The sequence below is a fragment of the Pecten maximus genome, chromosome 10 (assembly GCF_902652985.1).
Source record: "Pecten maximus chromosome 10, xPecMax1.1, whole genome shotgun sequence".
In the NCBI taxonomy this organism is placed as follows: Eukaryota; Metazoa; Mollusca; class Bivalvia; order Pectinida; family Pectinidae; genus Pecten; species Pecten maximus.
Genome location: NC_047024.1, coordinates 1,112,907 through 1,135,818, shown reverse-complemented (window position 1 = coordinate 1,135,818; position 22,912 = coordinate 1,112,907). Strand labels below are relative to the sequence as shown.

Below are 22,912 nucleotides of genomic sequence, written 5' to 3'. Positions count from 1 at the left end.
AGAACGGCCCAGACAGGCGATGCTGCCATGTTTACATACTTACAATGTATAAAGGAGGATAGCCAGACACATTAGAACAACCCAGACAGGCGATGCTGCCACGTTACATACTTACAATGTACATCTGTATAAAGGAGGATAGCCACAAACATAAGAACGGCCCAGACAGGCGATGATGTCATGTTTACATACTTACAATGTATAAAGGAGTATAGCCATAGTCACCAGAACTGCAGTAACGATCTCCATGTTGTCGTCTGCTTGGTCCACCACTAATCTACAGTTAGCCTTTATCGTATCCTTGTTTATCTTTACTCATTTGACTTTGATCAACTATTTTTTTTATCTAAGGCAACACCACGCGGTAAATGTTCTACATCGAGTAGCTAACGTTTACCTTACGGATCAAGGGAGTGTATAGGGATGATAAATGATTACTCTCGACGGAATAATACCTTGAATGTTCACTGGCCTTGCTGGACACACCGACTGTAGTCTAAAAATAGATAGACTGACCACGTTATGGCGGAACACGGTCAAGTGTGTTTGTTGTTATTTACTAAGCTAAACAACTGATATAACATGGTGTCAGAATCAACTGATATAACATGGTGTCAGAATACGGGAATACAATATAAACCGAACCATGGCTTTATACCAGTTCACACCGCCGGAGAAGTTAAACTTCAAAGTGCCTGAAGAATTGCTGAAATGGGAGATACTTCCAAAGATTCTGGGAAGCCTCCGGTCTCGTAGAACAAGACGAGGCTTTACAGGTCAAAACCCTCATCTAAGCAATGGGTCATGAGGTCGAGAAGATATTTAGTGCTTTTGAAATGCCTCAGGAAGAGTAGAAAAACCTACCAGGTTTCGATAGTTATATCATTGTTCTTCGAGCGTGCAAAATTCAATCAACGCAAACAAATGGAGGACGAACATGTGGAAACTTTCATTACCTCACTACATGCACTGTCGGAACATTGCGGATACGGAACGCTGAGGAAGACCTGATCCAAAAAGAATCAAAGCACTGGAGGACATGCCGACTCCAACCAATATAACTGAGCTTCGTCGATTCCTAGGAATAGTGAATCAGCTAGGAAGTTTTCGGCAAAGTTGGCAGAGTTGACAAACCCCTGAGAGATCTACTTAATCCCAACAATGATTGGTACTGGGCTGAAGACCAGACAGCAGCATGGCTATATGACCCCGGCTGTGGAAACAAAGCTAGCAGCAGATGCTTCGTCATACGGCTTAGGCGCTCTACTACTTCAAAAGTCGGTCAATAGTGGAACCTGGAGAGCGGTCGCGTACGCGTCGCACCTACAGGGTCGAACTACGCACAAGTGGAAAAAGAAGCCATCGCGACAACCTGGACGTGTGACGAATTCAGTGACCTGATCACTGGTTTGGACATTATTATAGAAACAGACCACAAGCCGTTACTCGCGTTGTTTGGATACAAACCACTCTGCGATCTCCCACCCCGTACACAAAGATTCTGGATGAGAATGATGCAATATTCGTATCAAATGGAGTACACATCTGGACAGGGGACCTGGCATGAGCCGCGACATCGGTGATATGGTTCGCGATTGTCAGGAATGTGCTAAACACCGGAAAGCTCAAGCCGAGCCAATTATTTCTACTCCTACGCCAGAAATGCCTTGGCAAAAACTCGGTTCAGACTTGCTTCTCTGGTGCGGAAAGGAATATGTACTTGTGGTGGACTATTTCTCTCGATACATAGAAATTGCACGATTGGAGAACAATACTACCTCTCAGACTGTTGTGAATCTTTCGAAGTCAATTTTTGCCCGACACAGGGTACCACAGCAGCTGATATCCGATAATTGGCCACAGTACATTTCGGAGACATTTCTTAAGTATTCCAATGAGTACGGCTTCCAACATATTACCAGCAGTCCCAGATAACCTCAAAGTAATTGGGAGGCTGAAAGGGCCGTACAGACAGTGAAAAGGCTCCTTAAATCCATATCTAGCATTGCTTTCATATCGTAGCACTCCATTGGAACAAGGGAAAAGTCCGACAGAACTACTTATGGGGTGAAAACTGCAAACTACCCTCCCTATTCATCATTCCATTCCTATCCCAACTGGAAATAGAATCGAGTTCAAGAAAGAGGACATGAAGTGTAAGACTGTCCAGAAAAAGAACTATGACAAAAGTCACTGAGCTCGAACTCAACCAGAGCTTTCATTTGGTGACAATTTGTGGATTAAGACTCAGGACATCCGTATTCCAGGTCCCGATTGGTCAAGGTCAGACACTCCAAGGTCATACCTTGTCGAGACCTCTAAAAGTACAATCTATAGGAGGAATCGGACGAAAGTATCGGATCAAATCCAACAACCTGAGAGTAACACCCCCGATTCGGATGAAGATGAGTAACTGGAGGATGAGAAACCTAATGGAGACAAAACAGGATACAGACTAATGGTGGATCTCCCAAACCCTGCAAAGGAACTGGTGGATCCAAATCGTGTAAAATGACAGTGACTAGGTTTGGTAGAATATCTAAATCACCTCAGAAACTATATCTTTAAAACTGTGGTACTTGAAATCCTGCCGTGAAACGTCTTGCCCTTGAAAGAGATACTGTTTTTCATTCTAAGGTTCTCAAGTGCTAGTATAGATGGAGAAATGTGACTGTTTTAGTTCAGTTGTAGTTGAATAGCAAAGACTGAGTAAAACTTATTTCTTATAGTTTAACATTTTATTCTAGGCAAAACTTTGGACAATTTCTAGTCAATTTAGAATTAATGTTGTGTTTAAATGTTCTTGCTTTAATGATTTAACGATACTATCATCTATTAACAATTGGAGCAATATCAGTCAAAATCCGAACAAAGGGGGTGTAATGTAATCGTACCTATTCTGAAACAGACTATAGCTTACTGTATATTTGTGTGTGTACACGTATTTGTATGACGTCCTGCAAACTAATGATTTTATCAACTAAGAGACGCGTGAACATCTGTGGATTTTTCATCTCGGCCACCTCTCGTGGTCGCAAGTATTTCAAAGTTCTCTCTGAAGTCACTGACCATATAAAAAGTTCGTCTTTGTATGTCAAAAGACCGGGATCAAGCTCTTCCAATAAAATCGTCACACGTGTGCATGTACTGCATATACCCGCCAGGCAACCACTGTAGGCTACTTGGGCCATTTCCTTACCGACAGTCATAGGAACCGTGAGCTAATGATATATTATATCGGACAAGGGACACAACCACTCACGGCTGTAGCACCGATGTACCGATAAACTGACTCGCTTGTTGTAAAGGAAAGGAATTTGAGGAACGGATGATAGATTCACTTCAGTGAGCAATAAAACGACATTTATCAAGACATTTAGATAATCAATAACTTATTACTATAAATATTCAGTACAGTGGTATGAACATTTTCTTTCTCGCTTTAAAGCCACATACTCCCAAACAACCTAAAATTCTAGTTGCAAATTTGTATTAATGGCAATCTAAGATGCTCATTCACGCACTCCTTACATTTAAATGACCATTTGCCTGGACGCTTGAGACATCAGTGTATAAAAATAACTCACCGCATTTATATTTATCGCGAGATTTGTCATGGAGCCGAGAACGAGGCTATAACAACGTGCGCTGCACATAAACTACACACACGGCCGTTGTTTACATATCGACCATACGTGAACTTTGCCTAATAATGCTTTCATTTAAACATATTAACGGAATATTCGCGTAATAACAACAAATAAACAGTTTACATCTAAATACTTAATTTTGAAATGTAGCAATATGTATAAAACAAAACTTCGAATATCTTTTAGATCGGTGAAGTTGACAATGTTCAAAAGCTAACCAGCAATCATTTTATATATTAAATGTGATATTTGTGTTCAGATGTCTGTTTAAATCTGCCCAGATTGTATTGTGTATGTGTTTGTCGTTTATTGGCGTTACATGTTACAGGGTGTGATGTTTTGTGTTCTATGTGTTATGTATTGCTGTATTTTGTGTTACAGTTTACACCCTGTGATCTAAGTCCAAAGTCTATGTCCTTTTCTTGTGTTTTAGTGGTCACTATTTTTATTTCCTTTGTTGGTCAGTTTTGGCGGGAATGCTATAGTTAGGGTAGTTAGACTCCTGTCGGTCAAGCTGACCACAAGTATATTTTCCTGGTTCAAGATTTTAGACAGGTTAAAGTAAGTTTCTATTATTTCTATTATTTCTTTGATTTTTATAAGTATAGCTAATTTAGATTAGTGATAATTTTGAAGTATTTGGTAAAATAAGTTATTTTCTTATTTCTATAATTTCAGTCATAGAGCTAGAGGTAAATGTGTAAAGTTGATGGTTTTGAAAATGGTTATTTTGCTTCTTGAAATATATTCATCTATTTGTAATCAGAGTACATGTAGTAAATAGTTATTTATATTATTTTAGAATTTATTGAATCTGTGCAGAGAACGTGGAAGTATTGTGTAGGATGGCTCTGTGCCACACACAGGTATTTAATATATTTTATTTATAAATGGTTAATGTTATGTAACATTTATGTAACTTAAATATTCCTCAATGATGTATATATATGATAGGCTGTAGATCATTTATATAGCTGTAATTCTTATTAATTTAACTGTAATGTTGTAATACTTCGAAAGAAGTTATTATTAATATTATGTAATTGAAGTCAATGAATTTTAAATCTTTAATATCGTAAAGGTTATATCTATTGTGATACTTAAGTAATTCTATCTAAAATGGAATTATTTATGTAAATTATAATAGCGAGTTATCTCCCTTAGTTATGTATGTGTGTGCAAGTTCTACTGTTCATCCTACTCAGTGTCTAGTATATTTTTATATATTTATTTCAGAGTGATTCCATTCCTTTCCTTTACGTATTCGTTCTTGTTCCCGTTCTGTACAACATGTGCTGTGTGTAATACCTGGTCGAACTCTTCAGAATAAAGAACTCATTGTATCTTACAACCGGCTTTATCTTGTATAAAAAGCAACACGGTTACAGTTACTTTGGACAACAGCCAATCAGAATGCTTGAAACAAACGATTGTTCGGCATCACTTTGTTTACAATATCGCAGACGAGATACCCCAAGAACGTTTCGCTACAATAAACGAAGAGGAATTACAAGATATTTTGAAGAAATAAGACTCGTTGAACACCCGGAAAAATACTTCAGGTGCAACAAGACTATTCCGGCCATATTTAAGTTTCAAAGGTCAGTCTGCATGCCGACTTTGAAAACTTTAGTGAACAAGATCTGGACTGGATCGAGCCTTGGGATTTTTTTCAGTCATTTTAGTTGGCCATATTACAAAACAGTTATTGCCTTTTGTGATCGGTGTACACGAGACTATACGGACCTGGTCAAGAGTTTGTTCATCTGCGGCCTCGATGAACAAATTCTTTACCAGGTCCGTATAGTCTCGTGTACACCGATCACAAAAGGCAATAATTGTATATTATCGACTTGGCTCTTGTTTAGAGACTACACTTTCCAGTAAGTCTTGTTTATAATCATGTAAACAGTTCAAAATCCCATAACGATACAATGTTTTACAATATCCAGGCGAACTTGTACCAAAGACTGCTTCTGCGTGCTCCAGTACTGACTCGCACATTGGGTCTAGATTTAGAAACAAACTCTTATTACAACATGCAACGTCCAAGAACAGGGTAATTAGTTGTAACAAACTATAGCAACAACAACAATGATTTAGCGTGATATCTAAGATAGGTCTTAGTAGTAAATTTACTTATCTTGTTTATGTTATCATTTAATCTATTTTAAGAATTGAGTTTGGAGAATGAAGAAGATACTCTCTGGATTATAATCAGAATACCGTACAATCCATGGCTCTTGGACTTTATGAAAATACGTCGTTTAAAAGTTAAGGTCTGCCATAAACATGTTGTATATATATCTAGATAATTTTCTTGGACATGTAAGCTTACATGAAATGCTGTAACAACAATGAACACTGATCTACGATATAAATTGTCCTACCAACACTACCACCACCTACGGATTATCGTGGCTAAAAAAAATCAAAGGCCTGAAAGGCCTGTTGGTCGGATAGACTTAAATGACCACAGCTGTTAATATAACTTCATAAAACTTCCAAACAACGCTCAGAAATGGTAACAGAAATTCAAATTCGAAATGACAGACTTGTAAGGAATGAATGTGTGCAGTTGTAGCCTTGATTCAATGTCTTTTCGAGGTGATAAGGCAGATTCACTCACCCTAACAACCCACAGTGTTACACTAGCTAGCCTAGTTTGTATACTTATACTGTGACACGTGGGAATCTCGCTTCAGACCCATGACATGATTACTATAACTCTTAATACCATTGTACCTTATTAAACTGAATTATCTAATTTCAACTTTACCACAGATTATTTATGACCAATATTATCAACGTCCTACCAAACGCACAAGTACTTGCATAATATACAAAGAGAATATGACAATCTATAGCAGACGACACACATGTAGTCGTACACAGCTACACCAACCGGAAGTCATGAACGGTGTATTAATATGTCAATCTGGTTTTTATTTGCTTGTATTTATTCACATTTTTTCATTGTAAATACAACAAACAAACAATTGCTTATTTACTTAAACTTCAATGACTCGTGTGAGCAGCAAGTATCAAAATTTTGAATATCATTTTACATGGACTATTCCTTAGATAGGAAGTTTTTGACAAAGAGTAGTGACCCCTCCAACGGAAACACTGAAACCACGTGACCATGTCTGCACGACAGCTATGGTCTATCCGATCAAAAACAACATTTCACAGGTTATGATGCTGACAACTGTGTGGTATTTTACATGTTAGCAGTATATTACGGTGTGTAACACTTCCTTGTTGCATACAGGATTCTGTGTTGACCAATTACATAAACGTATGCGATTTAGAATGATGGTATTCCTCCAAGCGAAATCAATCTTCTATATAATGATTGGTATGGTATTCGTACCTCATGGGGCAGGGATGAAAAGCACCTTGACGCATTGAAAAACCTTGGATTAATAAAATACCTTGAGGCGATGAAAAATATTTCTGAGTATCTTCTTACTTGAATTTCTTTTATGAAGACCTATGCTGCAGTATCTGTAGTAAATGTATAAGGAGTTTGGAGACACTGTTAATCACACGACATTTGAACATAACATAACAACTAGGATGCAAGTGATCAATATTTTAACTTTGTATTTCATACTATCACCGAATTAAGGCAATGTAATTACAGCATATATAATAGATTAAAACTACTAATTAGAGTTGGTCATACATAGGTACGAATTATCGATTTTTATCATAGCGAATAGCAACAAAAATGAATTTTATTATACAAGTCGAAGGAAGAAACATAATGATCCCCCGTCAAAATGTCACTAAACGACCCATCTGACAGTTTGTGGTTGAACATACAGTGAATAATTCAATGAATTGATCCCAGAACAACCGTTTCATTTCCTGTTCGCGAAAAGAGCTAGTCTTCCTTAAAAACACGACATGGGATTTAATCGACTAATACACGATAATCATTTAGTGTTGCAATCTTTCAAAATGTTGGTTTAACTTAAGTTTCCTTAACTTTATTAGACATCCTATCCACACCTTTTTATTGTTGACTATAGAAGTTGTTCAAATAAGTCTTTCAGTCAATCTTTGTACTATTGAGTCATAGTCCTGTCGTGAAACGGATACTTTAACATCCATATACCTCCTAAATGTATCGTCGATATTTACATGTCCCTGTTGATTCGATATCTAAGAGAGTGGTTCCATTATCACAATGACAGATATCGCCTGCTGACGGACAACACAAGGCTTTGAGAGATAAAGGTTGAAACCTTGGGAAAGTTTTATGGTTGATATCATTTGGAAAGCCGTGTTCGATGATATATCGGCGTGTATGTTTGGTGATTGGTTGTCATTTTGAGAGTGTGCCTTTAGCAAGCTTTGACCTAGATTTGAACGGCGGGTTTCGTAAAATGACACACAAGAACGCTTAACCTTCCGGACCAATCTCTTATTCTTCTTCTTCCTTTCCAATGTCTCGAAATGACGTCAACGACGAGATCCTATACTATGACAAAATGAAAGTGAAGTCTGCCACCGAATTGTGTGATATCCTTTGGAATATTCCTTGTGGAATCACTATTCCAGGGATAGGAATTTCAGAATCAAGCCACGAATGTTAAGGATAATGGTGGTATGATCCTATAACAGGATACCATTCATTCCCCGACGTGTGGAATTCTTGAAGCAACAAAGAGAGTATTGTCGACTAAGACCGGGGACGTCAATACATCACGTAGGGCAATAAGCGCATCATTAGTTATCACGTGATCACATTTTACATTCGTCCACTGCAATGCGATAAAAACATAATGTGTTTAGTCACAGACTTGTATATGTGATAAATCCTGTTGCTGATTAGGCATATTTATTCACCGTCTGGGACATATTCTCTCACTTGATTTCTTCTAACTTTAACCACAATGAGACAGGTTTCACTATGGCTTTCTCTTCCATTGTCGGTGGAATCTGTAAAGATAACGTTTATATAAGGAAAAAACCCTTTTTTTGGGGGGGGGGGGGGGGGGGGGGGGGGGGGGGGGGGGGGGGGGGGGGGGGGGGGGGGGGGGGGGGGGGAAAATTTTTTACGGGGCTAAACCCCCGATTTTAAAACCAAAAAAATAGGTTCAAATTTTTAAAATTTAGTTTTAAATTTTAATTTTCCGGAAATTGGGTTTTAAGGATTTTAAAATTTTTATTTACTTAAAGGTTTTAAATGGTTTAATTTTACTAGAATTGTTTTAAAAGTTATTTAAATATTTAATTTTTACGGTAAATGTTTTTTTTGTTACTAAGGAATGGTTTTATAGACAAAGGGGGAAAAAGTTTAAGTAAAAGGTAAATAAATTTTTTATTTATAAGGTAAATTTTTTGATGTTATAGGAAATTGTTTTTTTGTTGGTAAATGGTTTTTTAAAGGTAATAGTTTAAGTTTAAGGTTTAAAAGAAGTACTTAGGAAATTTTTTTTTTTTTATGTTTAAGGTAAAAGTTTTATATGGTACTTAGGTAAATTATGTTTGATATGTTACTTAGGTAAATATGTTTTATATGTTACTAGGTAAATATGTTTTATATGTTACTAAGGTAAATATGTTTATATGTTACTAAGGTAAATATGTTTTATATGTTACTTAGGTACAATATGTTTATGATGTTACCTAAGGTAAATACGTTTATAGGGTTACTATGGTAAATGTTTTTATAGGTTACTAAGGTAAATATGTTTTATATGTTTATAAGGGTAATATGTTTTATATGGTTACTAAGGGTAAATATGTTTTATATGTTACTAAGGTAAATTGTTTATATGTTACTAAGGTAAATATGTTTTATATGTTACTAAGGTAAATATGTTTTATATGTTACTAAGGTAAATATGTTTATAGGTTACTAAGGTAAATATGTTTTATATGTTACTAAGGTAAATATGTTTTATATGTTACTAAGGTAAATATGTTTTATATGTTACTAAGGTAAATATGTTTTATATGTTACTAAGGTAAATATGTTTTATATGTTACTAAGGTAAATATGTTTTATATGTTACTAAGGTAAATATGTTTTATATGTTACTAAGGTAAATATGTTTTATATGTTACTAAGGTAATATGTTTTATATGTTACTAAGGTAAATATGTTTTATATGTTACTTAAGGTAAATATGTTTTATATGTTACTAAGGTAAATATGTTTTATATGTTACTAAGGTAAATATGTTTATATGTTACTAAGGTAAATATGTTTTATATGTTACTAAGGTAAATATGTTTTATATGTTACTAAGGTAAATATGTTTTATATGTTACTAAGGTAAATATGTTTTATATGTTACTAAGGTAAATATGTTTTATATGTTACTAAGGTAAATATGTTTTATATGTTACTAAGGTAAATATGTTTTATATGTACTAAGGTAAATATGTTTTATATGTTACTTAGGTAAATATGTTTATATGTTACTAAGGTAAATATGTTTTATATGTTACTAAGGTAAATATGTTTTATATGTTACTAAGGTAAATATGTTTTATATGTTACTTAGGTAAATATGTTTTATATGTTACTAAGGTAAATATGTTTTATATGTTACTAAGGTAAATATGTTTTATATGTTACTAAGGTAAATATGTTTATATGTTACTTAGGTAAATATGTTTTATATGTTACTTAGGTAAATATGTTTTATATGTTACTTAGGTAAATATGTTTTATATGTTACTAAGGTAAATATGTTTATATGTTACTTAAGGTAAATATGTTTTATATGTTACTAAGGTAAATATGTTTTATATGTTACTAAGGTAAATATGTTTTATATGTTACTAAGGTAAATATGTTTGATGGGTTACTTAGGTAAATATGTTTTATAGGTTACTAGGTAAATATGTTTTATAGTTTACTAAGGTAAATATGTTTTATATGTTACTAAGGTAAATATGTTTTATATGTTACTTAAGGTAAATATGTTTTATATGTTACTAGGTAAATATGTTTATATGTTACTAAGGTAAATATGTTTATATAGGTTACTAAGGTAAATAGGTTTTATATGTTACTTAAGGTTAAATATGTTTTATTATGTTACTAAGGTAAATATGTTTTATATGTTACTTAGGTAAATATGTTTTATATGTTACTTAAGGTAAATATGGTTTATAGGTTACTAGGTAAATATGTTTTATATGTTACTTAGGTAAATAGTTTTATATGTTACTTAGGTAAATATGTTTTTTTGGTTTACTAAGGTAAATATGTTTTATAGGTTACTAAGGAAAATATGTTTTATATGTTACTAAGGTAAATATGTTTTATATGTTACTAAGGTAAATATGTTTCATATGTTACTAAGGTAAATATGTTTTATATGTTACTTAGGTAAATATGTTTTATAGTTACTAAGGTAAATATGTTTTATATGTTACTAAGGTAAATATGTTTTATATGTTACTAAGGTAAATATGGTTTATAGGTTACTAAGGTAAATATGTTTATATGTTACTAAGGTAAATATGTTTTATATGTTACTTAAGGTAAATATGTTTTATATGTTACTAAGGTAAATATGTTTTATATGTTACTTAAGGTAAATATGTTTTATATGTTACTTAGGTAAAATATGTTTTATACGTTCTTAGGTAAATATGTTTTATACGTTTACTAAGGTAAATATGTTTTATATGTACTAAGGTAAAATATGTTTTTTGTTACAAAAGGGGAAAAATTGGTTTTAGTTATAAGGAAATATTTTTTAAGAAAAGGGTAAATAGGGTTTAGGGGTTTAAAAGGTAAATATGTTTATAGTTACTAAGGTAAATGTTTATATGTTTAAGGTAAATATGTTTTATATTTATTTAGGTAAAAAAAGGTTTTAGTTTTAGGTAAAAATTTTTTATAGGTTAAGGTAAATATTTTTTTATATTTTAAAAGGGGGGTAAAGTTTTATAGTTATTAAAGGAAATATGTTTAATTTTTTAAGGTAAATATGTTTTAGTAAAAAATTTTTATTTAAAGGTAAATATTTTTAATGTTTAAGGTAAATATGTTTTATGGGTTTTAAGAAAATATGTTTTATATGTTCAAAAAGGAAAAAGGTTTTTTAATGTTACTAAGGAAAATGGTTTTATTAAAAGGTAAATTGTTTTATATTTTTACTAGGTAAATATTTTTAGTTATTTAGGTAATATGTTTTATATGTTACTAAGGTAAATATGTTTTATATGTTACTAAGGTAAATATGTTTTATATGTTACTAAGGTAAATATGTTTTATATGTTACTAAGGTAAATATGTTTATATGTTACTTAAGGTAAATATGTTTATATGTTACTAGGTAAATATGTTTTATATGTTACTTAGGTAAATATGTTTTATATGTTACTAAGGTAAATATGTTTTATATGTTACTAAGGTAAATATGTTTTATATGTTACTAAGGTAAATATGTTTTATAGGTTACTAAGGTAAATATGTTTTATAGTTACTAAGGTAAATATGTTTTATATGTTACTAAGGTAAATATGTTTTATATGTTACTAAGGTAAATATGTTTTATATGTTACTAAGGTAAATATGTTTTATATGTTACTAGGTAAATATGTTTTATAGGTTACTAAGGTAAATATGTTTTATATGTTACTAAGGTAAATATGTTTTATATGTTACTAAGGTAAATATGTTTTATATGTTACTAAGGTAAATATGTTTTATATGTTACTTAGGTAAATATGTTTTTAGTGTTCCCAAGGTAAATATTTTTATAGGTAAAGTAAATTTTTTTTTAATGATTAAGGAAAAATATGTGTATATTTTAATAAGGTAAATTTTTTTATATGTTATAAGTTTAAATATTTTTTTAATGTTATAAGGTAAAAGTTTTTTTGGTTTAGGAAAAATTTTTTTATAGTTCTAGGTAAAATTTTTATAGGTTACTAAGGTAAATTTTTTTAATGTTATTTTAAGGAAATATTTTTTAATGTTCTTAGGTAAAATTTTTTAATTGTTATAGGTAAAATGTTTTAGAGTTTCAAAGGTAAATAGGGTTTATAGGTTACTAAGGTAAATATGTTTTTTGTTTTAAGGTAAATATGTTTTTTTGTTCTAGGTAAATATTTTTTAAGGTTACTAGGTAAAATGTTTTATAGTTTTGGGGAAATTGTTTTATAGTTACTAAGGAAATTTGGGTTTATGGGTTTTTAGGTAAATATTTTTTATTTTTATAGGGGTAAATATGTTTTATATGGTTACTAGGTAAATATGTTTTATATGTTACTAAGGTAAATATGTTTTATATGTTACTAAGGTAAATATGTTTTATAGGTTACTTAGGTAAATATGTTTTATATGTTACTAGGGTAAATATGTTTTATAGGTTACTAGGTAAATATGTTTTATAGGTTACTAAGGTAAATATGTTTTATATGTTACTAAGGTAAATATGTTTTATATGTTACTAAGGTAAATATGTTTTATATGTTACTAAGGTAAATATGTTTTATAGGTTACTAAGGTAAATATGTTTTATAGGTTACTAAGGTAAATATGTTTATATGTTACTAAGGTAAATATGTTTTATATGTTACTAGGTAAATATGTTTTATATGTTACTTAGGTAAATATGTTTATATGTTACTAAGGTAAATATGTTTTATATGTTACTAAGGTAAATATGTTTTATATGTTACTAAGGTAAATATGTTTTATATGTTACTAAGGTAAATATGTTTTATATGTTACTTAGGTAAATATGTTTTATAGGTTACTAAGGTAAATATGTTTTATATGTTATTAAGGTAAATATGTTTTATAGGTTAGCTAGGTAAATATGTTTTATATGTTACTAAGGTAAATATGTTTTATATGTTACTAAGGTAAATATGTTTTATATGTTACTTAGGTAAATATGTTTTATATGTTATTAAGGTAAATATGTTTTATATGTTACTAAGGTAAATATGTTTATGATGTTACTAAGGTAAATATGTTTTATATGTTACAAGGGTAAATATGTTTTATATGTTATTTAGTTAAATATGTCTTATAGGTTACTAAGGTAAATATGTTTTATATGTTACTCAGGTAAATATGTTTTATATGTTACTAAGGTAAATATGTTTTATAGGTTACTAAGGTAAATATGTTTTATGGGTTACTAAGGTAAATATGTTTTATAGGTTACTTAGGTAAATATGTTTTATATGTTACTTAGATAAATATGTTTTATATGTTACTTAGGTAAATATGTTTTATATGTTACTAAGGTAAATATGTTTTATATGTTACTAAGGTAAATATGTTTTATATGTAACTAAGGTAAATATGTTTTATAGGTTTCTTAGGTAAATATGTTGTATACGTTTCTTAGGTAAATATGTTTTATAGGTTACTAAGGTAAATATGTTTTATGGGTTACTAAGGTAAATATGTTTTATATGTTACTAAGGTAAATATGTTTTATATGTTACTTAGGTAAATATGTTGTATAGGTTACTAAGGTAAATATGTTTTATATGTTATTAAGGTAAATATGTTTTATAGGTTACTAAGGTAAATATGTTTTATATGTTACTAAGGTAAATATGTTTTATAGGTTACTAAGGTAAATATGTTTTATATGTTACTTAGGTAAATATGTTTTATATGTTACTAAGGTAAATATGTTTTAGATTGGTTACTAAGGTAAATATGGTTTATAGGTTACTAAGGTAAATATGTTTTATATGTTACTAAGGTAAATATGTTTTATATGTTACTAAGGTAAATATGTTTTATATGTTACTAAGGTAAATATGTTTTATATGTTACTAAGGTAAATATGTTTTATATGTTACTAAGGTAAATATGTTTTATATGTTACTAAGGTAAATATGTTTTATATGTTACTAAGGTAAATATGTTTTATATGTTACTAAGGTAAATATGTTTTATATGTTACTAAGGTAAATATGTTTTATATGTTACTAAGGTAAATATGTTTTATATGTTACTAAGGTAAATATGTTTTATATGTTACTAAGGTAAATATGTTTTATATGTTACTAAGGTAAATATGTTTTATATGTTACTTAAGGTAAATATGTTTTATATGTTACTAAGGTAAATATGTTTTATATGTTACTAAGGTAAATATGTTTTATATGTTACTAGGTAAATATGTTTTATATGTTACTAAGGTAAATATGTTTTATATGTTACTTAAGGTAAATATGTTTTATAGGTTACTTAGGTAAATATGTTTTATATGTTACTTAGATAAATATGTTTTATATGTTACTTAGGTAAATATGTTTTATATGTTACTAAGGTAAATATGTTTTATATGTTACTAAGGTAAATATGTTTTATATGTTACTTAGGTAAATATGTTTTATAGGTAACTTAGGTAAATATGTTTCATAGGTTACTAAGGTAAATATGTTTTATAGGTTACTTAGGTAAATATGTTTTATAGGTTACTAAGGTAAATATTTTTAAAGGTAACGCGATATCCCATTCACTTAATAACATAAACACTGACTCGACGTACTTCTGTTTTACTACCAACGCAAAAGCGGAAGTTGCGTAACATATAAACCGTTGCCATTTTTGCTTCCATTAAAGCGAGTCGCATGGCAACACATTGACGGGGACCATATCCAAAAGGTATGTAGTCCAATGGGTCGTGCTTCGCTCTTTCTGTTGCCGAAAACCTTTAACGAATCAAATAATTCAAAATGTTAAGCAGGTATTCAACTACATCAATTCAGTAAACCATTTTGTTAAATGATATCAACTGTACCACCAGTGTGATTTATAAGTAGTTTTATTATGTATCTATTTTCACAGGTTATTACATTGATACAATGCTACTGTGATAGATCCCTAATTCATTGCTGCATTATCAATATAAATATGCTGTACCACCGATATAACAACTGTATACAGAGGTTGAATGTAGATTTTCGTTACAACAACCGATACAGACAATAAGAAATATTCACCTTTCTGGATTGTAAACATCCGGTTTCACCCAAACTTCCGGATCATGATGAATCGCATGCACAGGTACACTAACCACCATCCCGGCTGGTATCGTAATGTCCTTGACCTTTGTAGTCTTCACACATGTTCTATCAAATCTACAACAAATCCATTAAATGTATTTTGGCCATGACTTCGTGATATCTATAAAATGAATCTAAAGACAATAAATTATAGTGTGAATTTGAGCGTTTTATTGACATTTTTCAAACTTGATGTTAAAGTTGATAAAGACGGTAAGCAAAAAGTAGACCGGAACTGGCACATCTCTTGGTCATCATACTGACGATTGGTTACTGACTAGACCGGAACCGAGACAAAATAATTCCAAAGCGTTCACATTAACTGTAAGTATTTTAGTCAACTAACTAACGTTAATGAAATGTTCTTTATATATATTTAGATACTTAATATATAATTGCGAGGCGCGAGATTGCGAGGCGAGGAACCTTGCGACCTCGCTCCGCGCCTCGCCTCGCGACTTCGCGACCTCTACTCGCGCATCGCCTCGTTATCTCGCGATCTCGTGACCTCGAATTTAGGTCGAGATTGCGAGGTCGCAAGATTACGAGTTGGCCCAAACCGGCCACCATAGATTCAAAATGTCATTAAAATTTTGTGTATAGAGCCATCGATATAATGACGATTTATTTACCTTACCGCCGTAGGGTACAATCGCATTGACTCATTGATACACATGTCGAGGTAGTCTAGTTTCTTGACATTGTCGAAATCCACTTTGTCCTGTATGCATAATGAATTAACTAATCTATCACATAAACTCACTCTGACAATAACACATTGTTCAAATTCAATCAGCATCATATACCATAACAGAGTATATAAGAAAACAAAAGTAAATGTCATATAAAGTTCTACACTGCTAATATGTTAATCAACAAAATTGAAACACCTATATAACTAAGGAGGGATGGTTCTAATTTCTTAAGTTTAAAAATACGGTTAAAATCCCCGTTGAGCATTAAAATGTCAGGAAATGAAAATGAAACTGTTCAATAGGACATTCAGAGATATTACTTTGGAAACACGAAAAACTTACCGATCCGATCTTTTCCTGAATTTCTTGACGTAATTTGTCCTGACATTCTGGATGGGTAGCGAGGTTGTACGCTGTCATTGTCAATGCTGTAGCCGTGGTTTCGTACCCCGCAACAAAGAATAGTTCTACATTTCCCAAAATTTCTTCTGAAGTAAGGCCTAGAAAGTAAATTAACATCTGGTGTATGTGTACACCGATCACTACGCTTAAGTCGTAAATATGCCATACGGTATCAAAAACATAAACCTCAGATATACTGAATATCTACTCCTAAGTCTGTATTATACCGTACGGTATCACAAACATTAACATAAGATATACTGAATATCTACGCTTAAATCCGTATACAGTACGGAATCACAAACATTAATATCAGATATACTGAATATCTACTCTTAAGTCTGTATTATACCGTACGGTATCACAAACATTAACATCAGATATACTGAATATCTAATCTTAAGTCTTTATTATACCGTACGGTATCACAAACATTAACCTCAGATACTATATATATATACATCTACTCTTAAGTCTTTATTATACCGTACGGTATCACAAACATTAACATCAGATATACTGAATATCTAATCTTAAGTCTTTATTACACCGTACGGTATCACAATCATTAACATATATGTTATAAAACGTACACTTTATCACGTAATAATTCTTTCCTTTCAATTACTTTCTCGCATTTGCCGTCTCTAATACCTAGATGAGTTGGTTTTGACGAGATTCCGCTTTGTTCTCTCGAAAACTCATCTTCGGGATCCAGTTCCAATCTTCCTTCCTGGGCGTCAACCATCAGTCGTAGAAAATCTTTCCGACCTACCTGTAAGGTGATTGTATAACATTACGATAATATAACATACCTATCTACAATACCATAGTTCTGACCTACCTGTAAGGTGATTGTATAACATTACGATAATATAACATATCTACAATACCATAGTTCTGACCTACCTGTAAGGTGATTGTATAACATTACGATGATATAACATACATATCTACAATACCATAGTTCTGACCTACCTGCAAGGTGATTGTATAACATTACGATAATATAACATATCTACAATACCATAGTTCTGACCTACCTGTAAGGTGATATATAACATTACTATGATATAACATACAGATCTACAATACCATAGTTCTGACCTACCTGTAAGGTGATTGTATAACATTACGATAATATAATATATATATATATATACAATACCATAGTTCTGACCTACCTGTAAGGTGATTGTATAACATTACTATGATATAACATACAGATCTACAATACCATAGTTCTGACCTACCTGTAAGGTGATTGTATAACATTACGATAATATAATATACATATCCACAATACCATAGTGTATAAGGTGTACTGAGCGTGTCTGTAATAAAACCACAGTCGAGTTATCCGCGGTTTTATTTGTCAACATACAGAGTTATTTTCATATCCAATCTTTTGATTATTTATAATGAATTATCAAAACCATCATATAGAAAGAATTTCTTAAAAGACAGTTTTCGATTTGAAAGGACATACTCCTTGACCGTATCTCACAGACCCCAATCATACAGATTCCGATTTTAGATCTTACATACCTCCATCTTAAAGACCCCCATCTTACAGATCCCCTCTTACAGACCCTCATCTTTCAGACCAACATCTGACAGACCCTCGATTTACAAACCATCATCTTACAGACCTCCATCTTAAGTGACACAATCTTGACATGATTTTTTCCCTGTATTTCTTCCACAAACAGCCATTATACTACATGGATTTATCGTCATACCTGTTTGTCACTTTTCCTTTCTTTCAGAAGCTGAAAAGTGAGTTTACGAAAGTAGGCCATGCTGTCAAGTGGAAAGAGGCAAGCTCCAAGCTTCACAAACAAGGGTTTTAACGTCGGAAAAAATACTGAAAAAGGAAAGGGCAGAATAAACTCGTCAATTTATCTCGCATACATGTGCTTTTATAACTCCTTTATAATTGACTCAGGAATTTTAACATAATTTATAGCATGCAGGATATTTCCCCCCTAGTTCTATATAAGTATTACTACTGTCCCTAGTTTATGTTCACGCAGAAATTTCACTTACAAAATAAACTTGCTTAGTTTAGAATCACACAGACATTTTATATACGGAATAAACTTGCCTACTTTAGGATCACACAGAATTTTTACATACGTAAAAAACTTGCCAAGTTTAGGACCACACAGACATTTTATATACGGAATAAACTTGCCTACTTTAGAATCACACAGACATTTTATATACGGAATAAACTTGCCTACTTTAGGATCACACAGAAATTTTACATACGTGAAAAACTAGGCCAAATTTAGGACCACACAGACATTTTATATACAGAATAAACTTGCCTATATCACACAAAATTTACATACGGAATAAACTTGCCTATATCACAAAAGAAAATTACATAGGGAAGCAAGCTTAAAGCCACAGAAAAAAAAACGTAACCTTTGAAGGTACTTAGCCTAGCGTAAATTTTCTTCACTTGATACGGTATGATTTATACACACATATAGCAAGCATCCAAGGTTTCGTAAATGAGATGTCAAACATCCTCTTAGCGTGCTTTACAAACAGGTCATCTGGGTTGGTCTGGGACTCCACGTGGATACCGAAAGCTGTAGAACTTATCACGTCCATAGTGAATCCTCCAAATAGCCTACGTGGTGGAACAAGGTAATCATTTACTTCAAATAAAACGTATATGGTGAAATAAGGTAAAAATTTACTTCAAATAAAACGTATATGGTAGAATAAATAAGGTAATCATTTACTTCAAATAAAACGTATATGGTGGAATAAGGTAACCATTTACTTCAAATAATACGTATATGACCTCTGAGTATCAAGCTGTTGGAAATAATAACTCTCCTACACCATCTTTAAACCTTCAGATGCAACTTCTGTCCCAAAATAACTGGCTTCGATCTTATATACAATTTATTTACAACAAAGAATACACAATAAATGCTCTCTTCTCTCTCTCTCTCTCTCTCTCTCTCTCTCTCTCTCTCTCTCTTACCTATTTATTTCCATTTGTTGACCGTTGTCCGTCGTTTTCATGGCGTTGCGAACTGTCTTCAAAAGAGTGTCACACGATTCCTGGATACAGGGCACCATCTGTATAGAGATGAGATATTTTTAATGACTCGAAGCAATATCTTAAAAAAAAAATTCAGCGACCCCACCAAGGTAACCATAGACTACCTGACAAAAGTGACAAAGCGATATCCCAAATACGATTTCCAAAATTTTCCGACGAGGTTTTTTAGTCATTACCCTGCTCCCCCCTCCCCCTGTTGATCTGACGAATGTTCCAGAAATTTCTCAAACACTACCAGATAAAGATGTCTAACCATATCAAATGCGTAGACTACCTGACGAAGTTTTCCAGATGAAAATGCTGGAGTTATAATACTCCTGTTACGTTTCCAGTGAGCCCCTTTTCCACTGACCAGCCCATGCTCCAGGTCACCACCAAATCCGCCTCCAAATGTCTACAAGATATAAATGATCAATCTGTCTGGGTATCTGCTTATTGTGTACCATAAATACAGTTATCAGCTGTAGGCGTCGAGTACGCCTCGAAATCGCTCTGGCTATCGTAAATGGATGAGGTCAATTCCATCTTCCTGGCTTCATCTGTGTTTATTATCTTTGACATCAACTACATACAAGTATAGTACAGGTGTATTGACTCAGTGATAGTTCTACGTAGATAGATTGACTGTAACGAAAAGAAACAGTACTTATTAGACTAATTAACTAAGCAACAGTTACTATTATGCCTTATCATCTATAACACATGACGAGTTTGATCTGTAGATGAGATCGAGACAACTCGCCCTCTACTATTCAGTTTACAATATACATGACTTGACAAGACTAGGACGTTTCGGCCCAGAATGAATTTAACCGAACCTGATAAATATAGCAAAATACAATACTATTACAATACTATTACTCTTACACATTGATAGCGGGTTAAACAGCAATGAAACAGCAATGTATCAATCATATCATAGCATACAAATACAGCAGAAATCAAGTGATAGACTAGAATGCACGAGGGACTTGTCGTCTGTCCACGGTTCACTGACATATTTATATATTGGCCGAATTATCCAAAATGACATTATAACATGATGACATGAATTCCTAAACAAGCATAAATCATATTCAAATCATTCAACAGTAATTAGTTACCGTATCGTATCCTACGATAGTCCGAACGAATCTTCTCATACTCAAAACATGTGCTGCGCTTGGATAACGCTATCCCATAATATTCGTCTATACTAAAACCGGAAACCGGATAACCGTATTTTCCGGAATCTTAACAAAATTACCACAAATGAAACTAAACAATAAATTCAACATAAAACTAACATTTAGGCCGTAACATACCGGCCCCTTAATCGAGGCTTCAACCGAGATTATCAATTCGCAAAAACGGCCTAATAACCATCAAACACATCAATTAAATCATTATGCTTAATCATAAAATATTACAATTACAAAAGTACATCTGATATTTTAGTTCGAATTGTCCTTTCACTCAAGCGTTCACCGTATCCATTACTCAATGTCTGACTCGAGCAAGAGCACGAGTTTTGTCACTGGACGCGTTAACACATTGGAAGGGGTCTTAACTTTCACGAATCGCACTAAGTCATGTTTGTCTTTCACAACTTCCTGAATCCTACCGGTTATCCACGCATGCCTAGGTGTACTAACAGCGATCAGCACAAGATCTCCAGTCTGCATATTGCGTCGTTTCTTCATCCATTTCTGGCGGCCTTGCAGAAGCGGCAAGTATTCCTTGGTCCACCTATTCCAGAAAATATCTGAAAGGTACTGTATCTGTCTCCACCTCCTTCTGGCATAGTTATCCGTGGCGACGAATGTTCCAGATGGGAAATATTCTCCAGGCTGAAGCAATAGCAGATGGTTTGGGGTCAAAACCCGTAGGTCAGTTACGTTATCCGATGCTTCAGTTAACGGGCGTCCATTTAAGATAGCCTCTACCTCACAAAAGAGTGTCTGAAGTCCTTCGTCATCTAGTTTCGCATTCTGCTCATGCATAACAGAGTACAACACCTGTCTCACAGACCTAATGAGTCTTTCCCAGACTCCGCCGAAGTGAGAACCGGAGGAAGGATTGAATTCCCACTGAATGCTAATCTGCAACATGTTATCACGAATTTTGTCTGTGTTCCATTTCTGAATATTTTCCTTCATTTCTCGTTGAGCACCGACAAGGTTGGTTCCGTTATCCGATCTAATAAATACAGGTTTTCCTCTGCGAGCGATAAATCGTCGAATGGAGTTGATGCGAGAATCTGTATCGAGCGACGCAGCAACTTCTAAATGGACCGCACGAGTCACAAGACAGGTAAACAATACCCCATATCGCTTTACCACACTCCTTCCACGTTTCAGTTCAAAGGGTCCGAAGAAGTCCATCCCAGTTCTGCTGAAAGGAGGCTGATCAGCTGCGAGTCGCTCTGCGGGTAAGTTTGCCATCTTTTGCTCAACACATGGAGCTCTGTATTTCCTACAAGTCACACATTTGGAAAGAATAGATTTCACCAGAGTGCGAGCACCAACAAACCAATATTTTTCTCGAATGAATGCAAGAACAGTGTTCTTTCCTGAGTGACCACATGATCTGTGGGCATCATCCACAACGAGTCTCGATACGACAGATTCCCTAGGCAACACCACGGGGTGTTTTGCATCATACGAAATTTCAGCTCTTTCAAGACGACCTCCTACGCGAATGACACCATCTTTAACAAAGGGGTCCATCTTGAATAATTTCGAAGTCTTCTTGAGTTTTCGCGACTGAACACCATTGTCCTGGTGAAGGATCTTGCTTTCGGCTGCGAAGTACTTTCGTTGCTCATACTTAATCAACGCGGCTTCAGCTCGTTCCAGAATATCCACAGACAGGCACGCTGTACGAAGGTTTTTCTGACCTTTGAGAAGTCTATCCTGTCTCTCTTTCGACAATGCTAACTTTATTTTCTGGTCGCGTTTCACAGGATCAGATTCTGAACTGCTGATGTCCTGTTTTATCTGCCGGCTCCTCTCAACAGCTCCCTGCAGGTTGTCCATAGCTCTCATAAGCCATCCAGTAGCTCTCCTAAGCTT

General features: G+C 33.1%; 2 protein-coding genes and 1 long non-coding RNA gene across 3 annotated transcripts; 1 reads left to right on the top strand and 2 right to left on the bottom strand.

Annotated features, from left to right (window-relative positions):
* The first annotated feature begins 1,563 nt into the window (after window positions 1-1,563).
* LOC117335875 lies at window positions 1,564-1,935 on the top strand. Its single transcript, XM_033896132.1, has one exon. It carries the CDS (start codon window positions 1,564-1,566, stop codon window positions 1,933-1,935), a length of 372 nt encoding a protein of 123 aa, XP_033752023.1.
* Window positions 1,936-7,241: 5,306 nt separating this feature from the next.
* On the bottom strand, window positions 7,242-20,384 carry LOC117335874 (cytochrome P450 3A29-like). The gene is made up of 11 exons (XM_033896131.1): window positions 20,340-20,384; window positions 20,134-20,253; window positions 19,779-19,876; window positions 19,267-19,415; window positions 18,514-18,638; window positions 17,426-17,546; window positions 16,712-16,869; window positions 16,307-16,395; window positions 15,612-15,749; window positions 15,158-15,320; window positions 7,242-8,603 (listed from the first exon to the last, which is right to left on the bottom strand). The coding sequence occupies exons 1-11, from the start codon at window positions 20,382-20,384 to the stop codon at window positions 8,529-8,531; spliced, it is 1,281 nt and encodes a 426-aa protein (XP_033752022.1). The 3' UTR covers window positions 7,242-8,528.
* Window positions 20,385-20,388: 4 nt separating this feature from the next.
* On the bottom strand, window positions 20,389-21,271 carry LOC117335426. The gene is made up of 2 exons (XR_004534401.1): window positions 20,963-21,271; window positions 20,389-20,483 (listed from the first exon to the last, which is right to left on the bottom strand). It is a non-coding gene; the product is annotated as an uncharacterized LOC117335426 (long non-coding RNA).
* Between the last annotated feature and the right edge of the window lie 1,641 nt (window positions 21,272-22,912).

Excerpts from the sequence above, each read along its gene's own strand:
- LOC117335875 (XM_033896132.1), top strand. The coding sequence starts at position 1,564 with ATGAGCCGCGACATCGGTGATATGGTTCGCGATTGTCAGGAATGTGCT.
- LOC117335874 (XM_033896131.1), bottom strand. The coding sequence starts at position 20,384 with ATGGAATTGACCTCATCCATTTACGATAGCCAGAGCGATTTCGAG. Across the intron at positions 20,254-20,339 it reads ATAGCCAGAGCGATTTCGAG|ACATTTGGAGGCGGATTTGG; the intron begins GCGTACTCGACG and ends TATATCTTGTAG. Across the intron at positions 15,750-16,306 it reads TTGTACCCTACGGCGGTAAG|ATTTGATAGAACATGTGTGA; the intron begins GTAAATAAATCG and ends GATTTGTTGTAG.